Source organism: Lemur catta, chromosome 10, assembly GCF_020740605.2.
Source record: "Lemur catta isolate mLemCat1 chromosome 10, mLemCat1.pri, whole genome shotgun sequence".
Lineage (NCBI taxonomy): Eukaryota > Metazoa > Chordata > Mammalia > Primates > Lemuridae > Lemur > Lemur catta.
The window spans coordinates 30,525,596-30,538,192 of record NC_059137.1 but is presented as its reverse complement, the minus strand read 5'-3'; the positions used below and the strand labels follow the sequence as shown (position 1 = coordinate 30,538,192).

General features: G+C 38.8%; 1 protein-coding gene and 1 pseudogene across 1 annotated transcript; one reads left to right on the top strand and one right to left on the bottom strand.

Moving 5' to 3' along the window:
* The first annotated feature begins 472 nt into the window (after positions 1-472).
* Positions 473-3,048, top strand: LOC123645672 (annotated as a pseudogene).
* Positions 3,049-4,114: 1,066 nt separating this feature from the next.
* On the bottom strand, positions 4,115-12,597 carry BAAT (bile acid-CoA:amino acid N-acyltransferase). Its single transcript, XM_045562308.1, has 3 exons — positions 12,028-12,597; positions 9,232-9,434; positions 4,115-4,934 (listed from the first exon to the last, which is right to left on the bottom strand). Exons 1-3 carry the CDS (start codon positions 12,491-12,493, stop codon positions 4,341-4,343), a joined length of 1,263 nt encoding a protein of 420 aa, XP_045418264.1. The 5' UTR covers positions 12,494-12,597; the 3' UTR covers positions 4,115-4,340.

Sequence of the window (12,597 nt, the reverse complement as noted above, 5' to 3'; positions counted from 1 at the left end):
TCCACATAATGTAACATAGAGAATCTAGGGCTAAGTCCCTGCGTTCTAATCTCAGCCCTGCCATTAAATCATTGTAAAAATTTCTTTGAGCCTCTATTATTCATCTGTAAAATGAGAAGGCTGGCATAGATCAGTATTCAAGAAAAAACTCAGTCATTACACAGCTGTTGAATTTTCTTCTAATTTGATCCAATGTCTCCCTCAGAAGAGTGGCTACAAAGTGTATCCCTGACCTGACAGGGCTCCAGGAATTTGGCTGTGAACATGTACAGTGTGCCTTTCATGGTGATATTTATCCTGGTGGATGACCTAATGCCTCAGTGTCTGACCTGTGACCAACTCTCTCTCTCATGCGAAACTTGTTTATACTGGCAGATGCCCTTGTGGCTCTTGTCTGATCTGGGTCCAGTTTATTCCTACTAAGATAGCCACTCTCTAGGAGAGCCCTTTCCTAGAAATAAGTTAAGTTTGCATGTGTTGGTCAGGTGAGAGACAGCAGAAGCAACACAACAAAAAACATTAAAAAAACAGAAGCAAGGCCAGATGCAGTGGCTCATGCCTGTAATCCCAGACCTTTGGGGGGGCCAAGGTGAGAAGATCACTTCAAGCCAGGAGTTCAAGACCAGCCTGGGAAACATAGCAAGACCCCCATCTCTACAGAAAAAAAAATTAGCTGGGCATGGTGGCATACACCTGTGGTCACCATTACTTCGGAAGGCTGAGGCAGGAAGATCACTTGAGCGCAGGAGTTCAAGGCTGCAGAGAGCTATGATTGCACCACTACACTCCAGTCTAGGTGACAGAGTGAGTCCCTGTCTCTTAAAAAATAAAGAGGCAGCAGTATATTACTTATAAATCCCAAGGACAAGAGGGCAGCAAGCCTCACAGGGCCAATAGGAAGTGGGGAGCCATCTGGAACACCCGCTCAACCAGCAGATGATGTAACAGAGGGAAGGGCCTCAAGAAAGAAAAAAAAAAAAAAAGACTTTCTGTCTATTTAAAACTTCCCCCAGTCTTTTTGGGAACTGCAGCTTGGCCTGCATCCTTGAGGCAGGTTAAGTCTTTTGTTAAAAGAAATAGCTCCCAGGTGGTCGGCTGGTGCAGTTCACAGGCTTTGTCTTTGGCACTGCACAAACACTGCCTAGGTTTACCATCTGTGTCTTCCAAAGGGGTGGCCCAAACTGCACCTGAGCCTGCTTGAACTACACCTGGGGAAGCTGAGAAGCTAGGCCCTGGAATGCAGGGAGTGGAGACTTGAGTGTCCTGGCACTAAGATCCCACAGGTGCCCAAGACCCCTCTTTTGACACAGTTCTATCCCCCAGGACTTGGCCCTCTGAACCTATGATGAGAGGGGGCAGCATAAATAAACTGAAATGCCTTTGGGGTTGTTCTTTCATCATCTTGATGAATAGTACCTGGCTTTTGCCTATCTGTACTAATCTCCTTGTTAAATGTTTGCTTAGCTGCACCCTTGGTGTGTTCTTTGTATAGAGCATACACTGCACAAAGCCAATGCTCAAGAGTCAAAATTACCATTAGAGGAGAGATACTTGACTTTAATAGTAGGCCAAATGAGAACTCATTGGTATCAACTTTGGCAACAACTAAATGAACAGAGGAAGAAAGGTATTCTTTGTGATGTCAGCATTGGGGTAAGCAGAAAAATCTTTAAAGCTCATAAGAATATCCTGTTTGCAGGAAGCCATTACTTTATATTGCTCTTCAAACAAAGAAATCTGTAAGCAGAAAAATACTATCCATTTAGATATTGCTGCAGTTCACAGTTCTTCAATCACCTTGGACTTCTTCTATTCTGGTAACCTGGTGCTCACAAGCCAAAATGCCACTGAAGTGATGATAGTGGCAGCTACCTTCATATGAGTGAACTTATTTAAACTTGCTGAAATGTCATTAGTATACCTTAAATAGAAGCATTAAATCAGAAGCTCCAGAGTCTGTAGTTGTGGACTATAAAAATAGAAAACCAGTTAACAGAGATGATCTGTCTTCATCGTGGGATAAAAAAAATTGCCAGTTTTGGGACAAGATGGAATCTTACCAATTTGCCTATTTATGTAAAAATTGGAGATGACGATTGTAACTGATGAGAGCCAAATGAATGACAGTAGTTGTGTCCAGGATAGATCTCCTAAAATGGCTCGAAATGAATCTGAAGATCAAACAAAAGTATTTATTTGGAATAATATGTGTTCCCAGGGAATTCAAGAGACTGGCAAAAGAAGGAGGAAAAACCAGACTACAAAGGGATTTATTTATAATATACCACCTATAATAATAATAGTGAAATATTTAGAAGTTTGCTCAGTGATGCAGCCATCTGTTGCCTATCTGGAAGAAAATACACTACTAATCAAAAAAGAACCAGATTTGGATGGTGCTCTACTCTCAGGGCCAGATGGTGATAAAAGTGTGAATGCAAATTCATTGGCTGAAGCTAGCTCTAGTCAAGATGGAAGTGATGCTGGTACTTCACATGATTTCAAGTATGGTTTGATGCCTGGTTCTTCAAGTGATTTCAAGTGTCGATTATTTCTGGAATCTTGGCCAAAACAAGAAATTTAGAAAAATGGTGAATCATCTCTAATCATGAACAAGTTAAAATACCCTCATTATAGCTATGTAGCCAAATACAAAAAAGGCACTTGCTCATATGGGAGTGAGGTTGTTTAGCTGTGATTTTTGTGGAAAGCTGTTTACTCAAAGAGAACATGTAAAAACATTCCCTAGTGCATAAAAAGGATAAAAAATACAAACGTATGGTGCGCAAGGTCTTCATGTTAGCATACCGTGTTGGAATAAGACATGGATCTCAACAGTATGGTGTTTGTGTAGACTATGCAGATAAATCACAGCTAGGAGGGCAAGAAGTTGTAGATCAGGGACATGATACAGAATTCTCTGGAGATGAAGAATTTGAGAACAAACCATAAGAAGCTGATGGAGATCTGCTTGATGGTGGAGAAGATCAGAATGACTCATCTTGATGGGATGAATCAGGAGATGTTTGTATGTCTCTACCTGATTAACTGACTTACTATACTCCTCAAGGGTGCTGCATTTGGACATAATATAAATCGAGAATTTGGATGGTTGAACTTGAAGGTTTACAAAATATGGTACATGCTGGAGCATAGTTATATTGCTGTGAAAACTGTAGGCTCAAAGCCTTATAACAAAGTTTTTTTAAAATATTTTTTATAGGACCGTACAACAAACAACTATGTGGTTAGATTACATGGAGTACCCTCATATTCAGTCATTATCCAATTAAAATGTTTTTTATTTACAGGATATACGAGGGATGTCTGGAAAGTATCCAGCCATTGTTAATATGACGAGAACAGTTACATGGCTGGATATTTTCCAGACAGCCCTTGTATAGTAATTATTTGGGTCCTATGAAAATATAGTACCTGTCTTTATAGAGCTTACATTCATGTGCTACTTTAATGTGAATGAAGAAAATCCAATTATGGAAGTACAGTGACAGTTGACCCAATTACTCTGTCCATCAAACTACTCAAGCTAGTTTGTACTAGTAGAGTTTCATTTCTATTTTTATTTTTTAATTTCATGTTTTAGTGAATGAGGGTCTTTTTCAACACCATTGGTTTTATTTTCTTGTATTTTCCATTTTAATGTGCTGTATAACTTAAACCAAGTATCTTTTAGTCTTAGGTATTATTTAATTTTGTGCTGATGGGCTTGTTTGTAAGAACTAGAGAGGTAATTTATTAAAATGAACTAACTGACTTCCTCCATTCTCCCCTTTCCTTTTTGACATGAATTTTATTACTCCACAAATGAAGAATGATGTTTTAAAGTTACCATGGTGACGTTGGCAAATATTACTAAAATGATTATGATTTAGAAGTAACCTTCTCCTGCTGTTCTAATCTGATAAATGATTACTATGTGATTTTTCTGACATGGTATTTGGTTTGGGGTATCTGTTACTCTGGCACTATTCCTGTTTGCCCCTTTTTATTTTTGCTGATGTACTATACCTCAGTTCTATTTGAAAGACCTAACTGAAAAAAACATCATAGAACTAATAAGTAAAATGATTTGTTTTATAATTTATTCCCCATGTCCAGTTTGGTTAGCTGGTTGTGCAATGTAAGTGAAATATCAGGTTTTTACTCCTGTGCCATTTTTACCATTCAAATTGACATAAAATGTGAAAGAAAAAAAAAAAACATATTCTTCTGCAAAAATCAAGCGGTGCTTTCAGTCCAATCAGCTGTGTAAAAAAAACCAAAAAAGAGGTGCTGGTAAAGAGATTTACTTCTCTATTACCTAGGAATATCTAGTGTTCTCAGAGTTTACTGGTCGCAGTCGGAATGAGATGCTTCCTGAGAAATTTCTGGATCTCCTTCCAAGCATGTTCCTGTGCCGCTGCATGTGGAATCACCTCTCCTCCCCAGTGTAAGGCTGAGCAGAGAGTGCTGATCCCTGAGGCAAGGCACAGTGGAGAGTAAGGAGGCTCTATCAGGTGGCCTGCTCCAGGGTAAGACAGCAAGGTCCAGTTGTTCTTCCCATTCCTTCTCAGCTGTTCTATGGCTTGCTCAGCATTTGTTTTGCTGTTGATATTCTTATCTTCTTCTCCCACAATGAAGAGGAAATGTCCCTGGGCCTTTTCAATAGGAAAAAAAGACTGACTGGCCTCAGCTCCAATTTCTTCATACAGGTGATAAAACTCTACTAACCCCAAGTTACTGATGGTTATTAATTGTGTAGAGTAGGGAACAGGCTGATAGATCTGACCACGATATACCTGTGGAACTCCAACAGCAAAGGTGGGTCCATTAATAAGTACAGTGGCTGTGATTTGTTTTAGGTGAGCAGCCATAGAGAGTCCAATCTCAGCCCCTTTGCATATGGAGACTACCCCAATGCCTGGGCCACAGACCTGAAAAAATAATGGAAATAAGGTGTTATTCTTTCCTTCATTTAGGAAAACACCACAATCTCAAAAAACCAAAGAATTTCAATAACCAATGGGAACAGAGCAAATATGAATCCCACCCACATACCTAGATCTAGAGTTCTAGAATATCTAATATATATTTAAAGGAAATACTCCTTCAAAATGTGCCAGGCTTTACTGACTGAATACTGTGGATTTCATATAGTGTAAGGTTCTGAATTCAAGAATGCCAATGTAGGCCGGGTGTGGTGGCTCATGCCTGTAATCATATCACTCTGGGAGGCTGAGGTGGGAGGATCACTTGAGGTCAGGAGTTTGAGACCAGCCTGAGCAAGAGCAAGACCCTGTCTCTGCTAAAAATAGAAAAAATTAGCTGGGCGTGGTGGTATGTGCCTGTAGTCCCAGCTACTCAGGAAGCTGAGGCAGGAGAATTGTTTGAGCCCAGGAGTTTGAGGTTGCTGTGAGCTAGGCTGACACCATGGCACTCTAGCCCAGGCAACAGAGCAAGATTCTGTCTAAAAATAAATAAATAAATAAATAAATAAATAAGAAATGGCATGTGACTATTGTGAATAATATGAGTCAGGGTATAACTGATTGGTAAACTTTGTTTCTAAGCTCCCTAGAAGTTTAGAGGAAAGGGCACCTTGTTGGAAAATTCTAATAAACCAGGTGAGATTGGTAGAATAGAGCATGGAAGCATGAACAGAAGATTCTAGCCTTGTTTTGGTTTCTCCAAAAGGTTTCTCCTTTTGGATAAAGTTTCCATAAAGAAGCTTAGCTCAGCTTCCTCTTTCATTGTCAGTCATCCAATAAGCATTTTTAGATCATCCACCCTGTGCCAAGCACTGGGAGGTCATAGAGTGGAAAGGCACAATCTCTTGTCCTCAAGGAACTCATGGCAAGATGAAGAGAAAAAAGATGATTAGAGAATCATAAATTCTATAATATAAGAATGTATATAGGCAAGACTAGCAACCCAGATTAGCAGAGAATAAAGGCAAGATCAAAGAAAGACTCTCAGAGGAAATGGGCTACAAAGTGAGTCTTCATATCAAAAAATGGAAGCCAACAAGAAAGAATGGTATTCTGTGCTGTTTGTAGCACTGTTGGTTGTCCACACAAGAGCCATTCTCCAGTTTCAAGGATAACATGACCTTGCTTTTGTGCGGCACAACAATGTATCCAGCCCCAAGAGATAAATTCCAATGGATCTGAATCCATTTCCCTTTCCTGTATATTTTTTCAGCCTCTCTTGTAAGGCCAACAAATTCTACCTAATGATTTCTTTTTTCCCTTGTAAAATGCCATAGAATCACGAAGAGAAAGCCTGTGTTTCTGACCATTCTTTCCAGGTTAGGATGCTGAGATGTTGACTTAATGTCTGAAACTGCCAGAGGCATCTTGTGACCTTCAGGATAAGGCCAGAAAATTGCAGAAATGTCAATCTAGTTTCCTTAATCAAAAACTTCACTGAGTTTCTGAACCAAAGCTTGAACCACCTATCTCCAGACCTGTCACATGAGAGAATAAATTGCCTTATGGTGGTGGTGTTTAAGCCACCACCAGTTGCTTTTCTGGGAAATGTAGCCAGAACATTCCTAATGGATTCACCGTGGGAGAAACACCTGCAAAAACTCAAAAGCAACAAAGAGAAATGCATTTAGGGAACCACAGGTAGTTCTTCATTACTTGCATTTTTTTTATAAGGTGGGAAATAGCAAAATAAGTCTGGAAAAGAAAACAACAACCTGATAGTGAATAGCTTTCAAAGACATGCTAAACAGCTTTAACTCTTTTCTCCTACTAAAGAGGGGAATTACGACAAATTTTAAAGACGGGCATAAGAGAAGGCTGCAGAATTACGGAAAAGTCAGATCATAGAAAGTTTTGCCTAACATGTTAGGAAGCCTGGCCTTTATCCTGTGGTAAATAGGGTGACTGATCAGCAAGTAAGTAGAATAGCTGTGCTCTGGAAAGGCCAATCTTTCAGCTCTGACTTGCAAAAATAGAGGCAGAAAAACCAGAGCTTATTGCAATGGTACAGAATAGACAGGAAATGATTATGTCCTGAATTAAGGTAACACCAGTGAGGATGAAAAGGAAACAACATGCTCATGAGTTATTTTTGAGTGTAGAGTGTACAGTTCCCAGTCACCAATTTGGTATGGGAGTGAAAAGAGAAGAAAGAATTAAAGATGATTGTTCTTTGTGCCACAAAATAAAGTTATGACTTTCCTTCAGCACTGACTCCATGCAGAGACAAACTTTCAGAGAGAAACGCCTCTTTTTTAAAACCATAATTGATTTCCTGTATTTATCTTAATTGATCTCCTATATTTTCAAGGTATTTTATTAACTAATGTTTGGGTTTTTTTCCCCTGCTATTTAGAAAAACAGGAATGCATGTACAACTTATGCCAAGCTGACAGAAATGTGAAAAACTTTTAGGGTAAGGGGGAAAAAAACCCTAAAACAAAAGGAATGATTCATATGTACCCCCTGTTTCCTATCCTGAATATTAACAGGAGTGGTTTAAATCTCTTAAAATGTCCTTTCAAGCTCTGAAAGTCTGTCTTTTTTAATTTTAATTGACAAATAATAATTATATATATTTACAGGGTACGATGTGATGTTTTGGTACATATATACATTGTGGAATGAGCAAATCAGAATAATTAAACCTATCCATCACCACACAAATGTATCATTTCTTTGTGGTTAAAACATTTCAAATCTACTCCTTTAGCAATTTTAAAATACATATGTTATTACTAATCATAGTCACCATGCTGTGTAGTAGATCACCAGAACTTATTCCTCTTGTCTAACTGAAACTTCGTACCCTTTGACCAACATTTTCCTTTTCCCCACCTACTCCGGATCCCCAAAATTCTATGCCTTAATATAATAGAGAGTCACAATTACGGCAAGGAGAGATGGGAACTCACAGTAGATTTGGCTGTGGAGGATAAAGTAAAAGCAAGTATAATGTGGGTGAACAAAAAAGGGTGACTCAAGTATATGCAGACTTTATCTAATTTGTTTCTGACCCTTGCCAGAACAGTTACTCTTGTTACAGCTTCTGCCACCAAATTTGGGATCAGGGAATTTTAAGTTCTTAGAAGTAACATAAAATCAACAGGTAGAGAAGACCCAAAAGGAGTTGAAAGATGTGTGATCTATCAGCCTGCAGAAGAGAGAGTGTGAAGTAGGGTTAATGGAAGTTCTCAGAACCTAGGAAAGAAATCTGATTTCCAGGCCTGGATTAGTCATTAACAAGCTGTCTATGTGACCCTGGCAAGAGCAGTGATGAATGTTACGCAGCAAGCATAAGGGAAACCAGGCTAAGAAAGTTGGAAAGCAGAATCACATAGCCTCTCTGCTTTTCATCTAAGCCAAGCAGAGGGCTAGCACAGTGGTAAGTAACATTGACAAGCTGATGGTTCAAAAACAATTCCATTATAATGCACCAAAAATAGTCATTTACAATTTCAATGCAGCAGTAGATTGTCAGTAATTGTCGCTCATCTCATTATTGTAATTTTGATTAGATTTTAACAATCCTTATATGAAAAACTATGTAGTACAGAGATTTGATTTTCCTTCAATTCTGTTTAAGAAAAAACATTAGGCAATTAATAAGGGTTAATATGCACCAAACATGTTATACCAGCAAAGCACATGTTTTATTAATAAGCTTCAAGAAGGTATGTGGATTGGAAAGTACTACAGCATTATGTTTAAGGCCTCACAAGTAACTAAAGATTCAGACCCACTATTCAAAGAAATACAGATTATCTGTGTGGTTATGTATGGTGATAAGAAAATGATAATTGTTCACATTTGTTGAGTGCTTGGTATTACCAGGTGCTATGATAAGCACTTTGCATACATTATGCCCTTTAATTCTCACAACAGACTTATGAAGTAGTAACACTACAATATTATTTAATAATGAAGAAACGGAGAATGAGTGAGTCTAACTAAGTAACCTGCCCCAATTTTCTTAACCAAATGGAATGGAACCAGAAATGCAACCCACTTCTATCTGAATTCAAAGCCAATGCCTTTGATACTATGATGGACATGGACTCACTTCCTATACATTTTGTCTTTCTGAGCAAAAGACACTGGATGAGAAATAAGTGAACAATATGGGCATGTAATAGAATTTCAAGTTCACTAAAGAAGAACCATACTTGAAAGTTAAGAGAAGTCACAAAATATTATGGTTATTTAAAAACGGACTGAAACCTACTGGAAAGGCAAAGAGTACCTTAGGATGTCTAAGGAGAAAGTTGACAGCTTCCTCAAAATACTCCAAATCTATTATCTCTGGGTGGGGTGGCAGATCTTCATAGCCACAGTAAGCCAAGGCCAAGGAGGCAAAGCCATGGCTGGCTAGAAGACTGGCCCGAAATTCAATCAGTCCACCCGTAGCACCAAACAAATCAATCACCCCCGGGAAACGTCCCTCTCCTGAAAAAGAACGAAACAAAACAGTATTAAGTATGAAGGGAAGGTGAGGAAAAGATAATAAAAATATGAGAATACAAAGAAAAAGAGTATCACAAATTTTTAAATATATACATTTTCGAATGTAATCCCAAATTTTTCAGCCTTGCATATGGGGAAGAATTAAGGCCTATTGACTATATAATGGAGCACAACATCTACAAGTTTGATTGGAAACTATGTTCACTGACATGTTTAATCTCTGCATCCAAAGAGAATGGGAAGTCATCGTGGTTCATTTCTATACTCTTGGTGTAAAGAAAGCCATAGAAATTAGGTCAGGGCTTCGTAACCTATATAGAAGTACACACATAGGCTTCAAGAAATCTATGAGGGTCCTGAAATTACACCATATGCAAAATATGGTATAAATGTTTATTTGTGCAATTTACTTATGAGAGATTCCACAGATTTAATTGGGTTCTCAATGAAGTATATGGCTCAAAAATTTTTTGAAATGATTATTTAGTTAAAATCCTAACTTAACAGTGCTCCATTATAATCATCTGACTATACAGTAATGAAATCTCACATGTAAGCAGATGAAAATGTTGAACCCTTTCACTCAATAACACTCTTTTCATTCCCTGGAGCTTAACATGTGGTAAAAAGTAGGGATGGTTAGAGTATCATTCTACACTCCCTCTCTGCAAATGTAGCTTTTTCCCAAAATAAAGTAGAGCCCATACACTGAAAGAAATTTATGATGCACTTATTGGGAGTATTCTATTCTTTTATAAGTGATTTTGGCTAAGAAAAATTGATCCCATCCATGTTTGAAAGGAGTGGCTTGATTGAAGGGAGTACTGGGAATTTTTTAAAAGTTGCTATAATTACTTTACCCTGAGAAACAAAGAAATAAAATAATATTGAATATATATTGGCTTAAAAATTTTATTGAGTAAATGAATAAGGATGCTTTCGATCTTCTGATTGACAAGAATAGGAGGAACACTTAAGAGTACAGAGACCCTTATCTTGAAAGAACATTGCAGTTAAGAAATGTTTTGAAGCTGGGTGTGGTGGCTCACTCCTATAATCCTAGCACTCTGGGAGGCCGAGGCAGGAGGATCGCTTGAGGTTAGGAGTTCAAGACCAGCCTGAGCAAGAGCGAGACCCTGTCTCTACTAAAAATAGAAAAATTAGCTGGTTGTGGTGGTGCGCGCCTGTAGTCCCAGCTACTCAGGAGGCTGAGGCAGGAGAATCACTGGAGCCCAGGAGTTTGAGGTTGCAGTGAGCTAGGCTGACGCCATGGCACTCTAGCCCAGGTAACAGAGCAAGACTTCATCTCAAAAAAAAAAAAAAAAAGAGGTAGAAATATTTTGAGACAAGACTCAACCTCTTTAAGAACCCACACAACTCAATCTTCTTTTGTACACCCCACAGAACACACGCCTGAAGTGGGAAACCCAGCAAATGCACTGTCCAAGAGGGTTCAAAAGTAATACATCCTAAACTAGCATATCATCCCAAGGTGGAAGGCCAGTACCAGTGTACAGATTTTTAATTGGGGTGAGATAATAGAGGCCCAGCAGTTTGTGCCACTTATTTCCCTGGTCCCTACGCATAATAAAGTATTCTATATGCTAAATACTGGATGTAAAAACATTCAAATTTATCCAAACAAGTGCATGAGTCATGGTGAATTTGAAAACGAAAGCTTTTATTCCTTCTACACCATTTATAACTCTATGTTGTCAGAAACCACCCCTAATACTTTAGAGTTTTTCCACCCATCTCAGTTCTAGAAGTGGATTACTAAATAAAAATAAATGAACAAAAGCAATACATCCTGACAAGGTGATGGCTGTGTCCCAGATCAAAGCACACATCTAAAGAAGGGAACCTCAGACAGACCTGACAGCTAGGCCTGCTGAAGTCTTCTAGGAAATTAACTTTGCTTTATTTGGGCCCACAATGAACTCTGAGAAGTGTACCAACAGATGTTTTAAACCAATATTGGTACATGGAGATCACTGTGGGAAACTATGCATGTTTGGATAAGTTTTATAGATATTAGGGAGCATGCTGTATTATACGATTTATGGAATAGTATATAAATATGCAGTACTTGTGAAACTAGAGGGTATAAAGTTTCTTTGCATCCTCTATATTTGTTGCAATCTTTCAGTCCATCATATCTCCAGTTTGTTGTGGCAACCATACAATTACCCATGTGTAAACTGAAACTCAACATGACAGAGCTCTCAAAAGGAGCTAGGACATGGTTTCCATGATATCAAGATGAGGGTCTTCAGATAGCCAGGCTTCAATACAGATAAATTTAGCATAAATCCAAAGCCATATAAACCAAAATGTAGGGACTCCCTAAGCTATATGAAGTCATATCCTTAGACAAGCTCCAGAATTGTTGAGATGAAATTCGAGCTGCTGTAGAATATTACCACATTCTTGTTCAGACCCAAAGTTAGCACTGATTCTGAGGCAGAAAAGGAGCACTCAGTGTGTTATCCACATTCAAGGTAAATCTCCAGAAGGATCATGCATTCCAAAGAGGAAAAACAAGAATAGCAATAACCACAGTAATTGTACTCACCTGGAGGGAGAAAGAGGGCTCCTCGAAGGTGGCCTTCTCGAACCAGGATCCGTGTGACACCAGGTGCCACATACCACCTCTCCAAAGTCAGGCTTGCCTTTAGAGAACTGATAGGTTTATTGTCTAGTAGTAAATCTAGGTCATAAAGTTTTAATTGGACCTGGAAGGGGCTATTCATCACATCTCTTTTCATTAGTCTAGTTAATAAATTTTCAGGTTTCAGGGACCAGATGAGACCCATGGGGTGGAGGCCCACATAATCCCCTCCGAGTGAAGAATCACGCTCCAGGTCCACTTCACCAATTTCATTGGCCCTATAGTAGGCTCGAGAATAAAACATGTTCCCCCTTTCATCTTTCAGTGATGCCTGAAGACTCACCACCTGAAAGGGGGTCAGGCCTGTAGCTCGGATATGTACTGGCTCATCAACAAGGGCAGTAACAGGGGTAGCTGTCAACTGAATCATTTGTGCAGTGCGACACCGTGGATGGTTCTTCAGAAATATCTTCAGCAAAACCTCAAAATATAAGTTTCAAGTCAGTGACACGTGAAAAAAAATCTCAAAATAGA

Bases quoted from the DNA above. Each gene is read 5' to 3' on its own strand.
- BAAT (XM_045562308.1), bottom strand. From the start codon at position 12,493: ATGATTCAGTTGACAGCTACCCCTGTTACTGCCCTTGTTGATGAGCCA. The intron at 9,435-12,027 runs GTGAGTACAATT...GTTCTTTTTCAG, and splicing joins AGCCCTCTTTCTCCCTCCAG to GAGAGGGACGTTTCCCGGGG. The intron at 4,935-9,231 runs GTACTCTTTGCC...TTATTTTTTCAG, and splicing joins TTCTCCTTAGACATCCTAAG to GTCTGTGGCCCAGGCATTGG.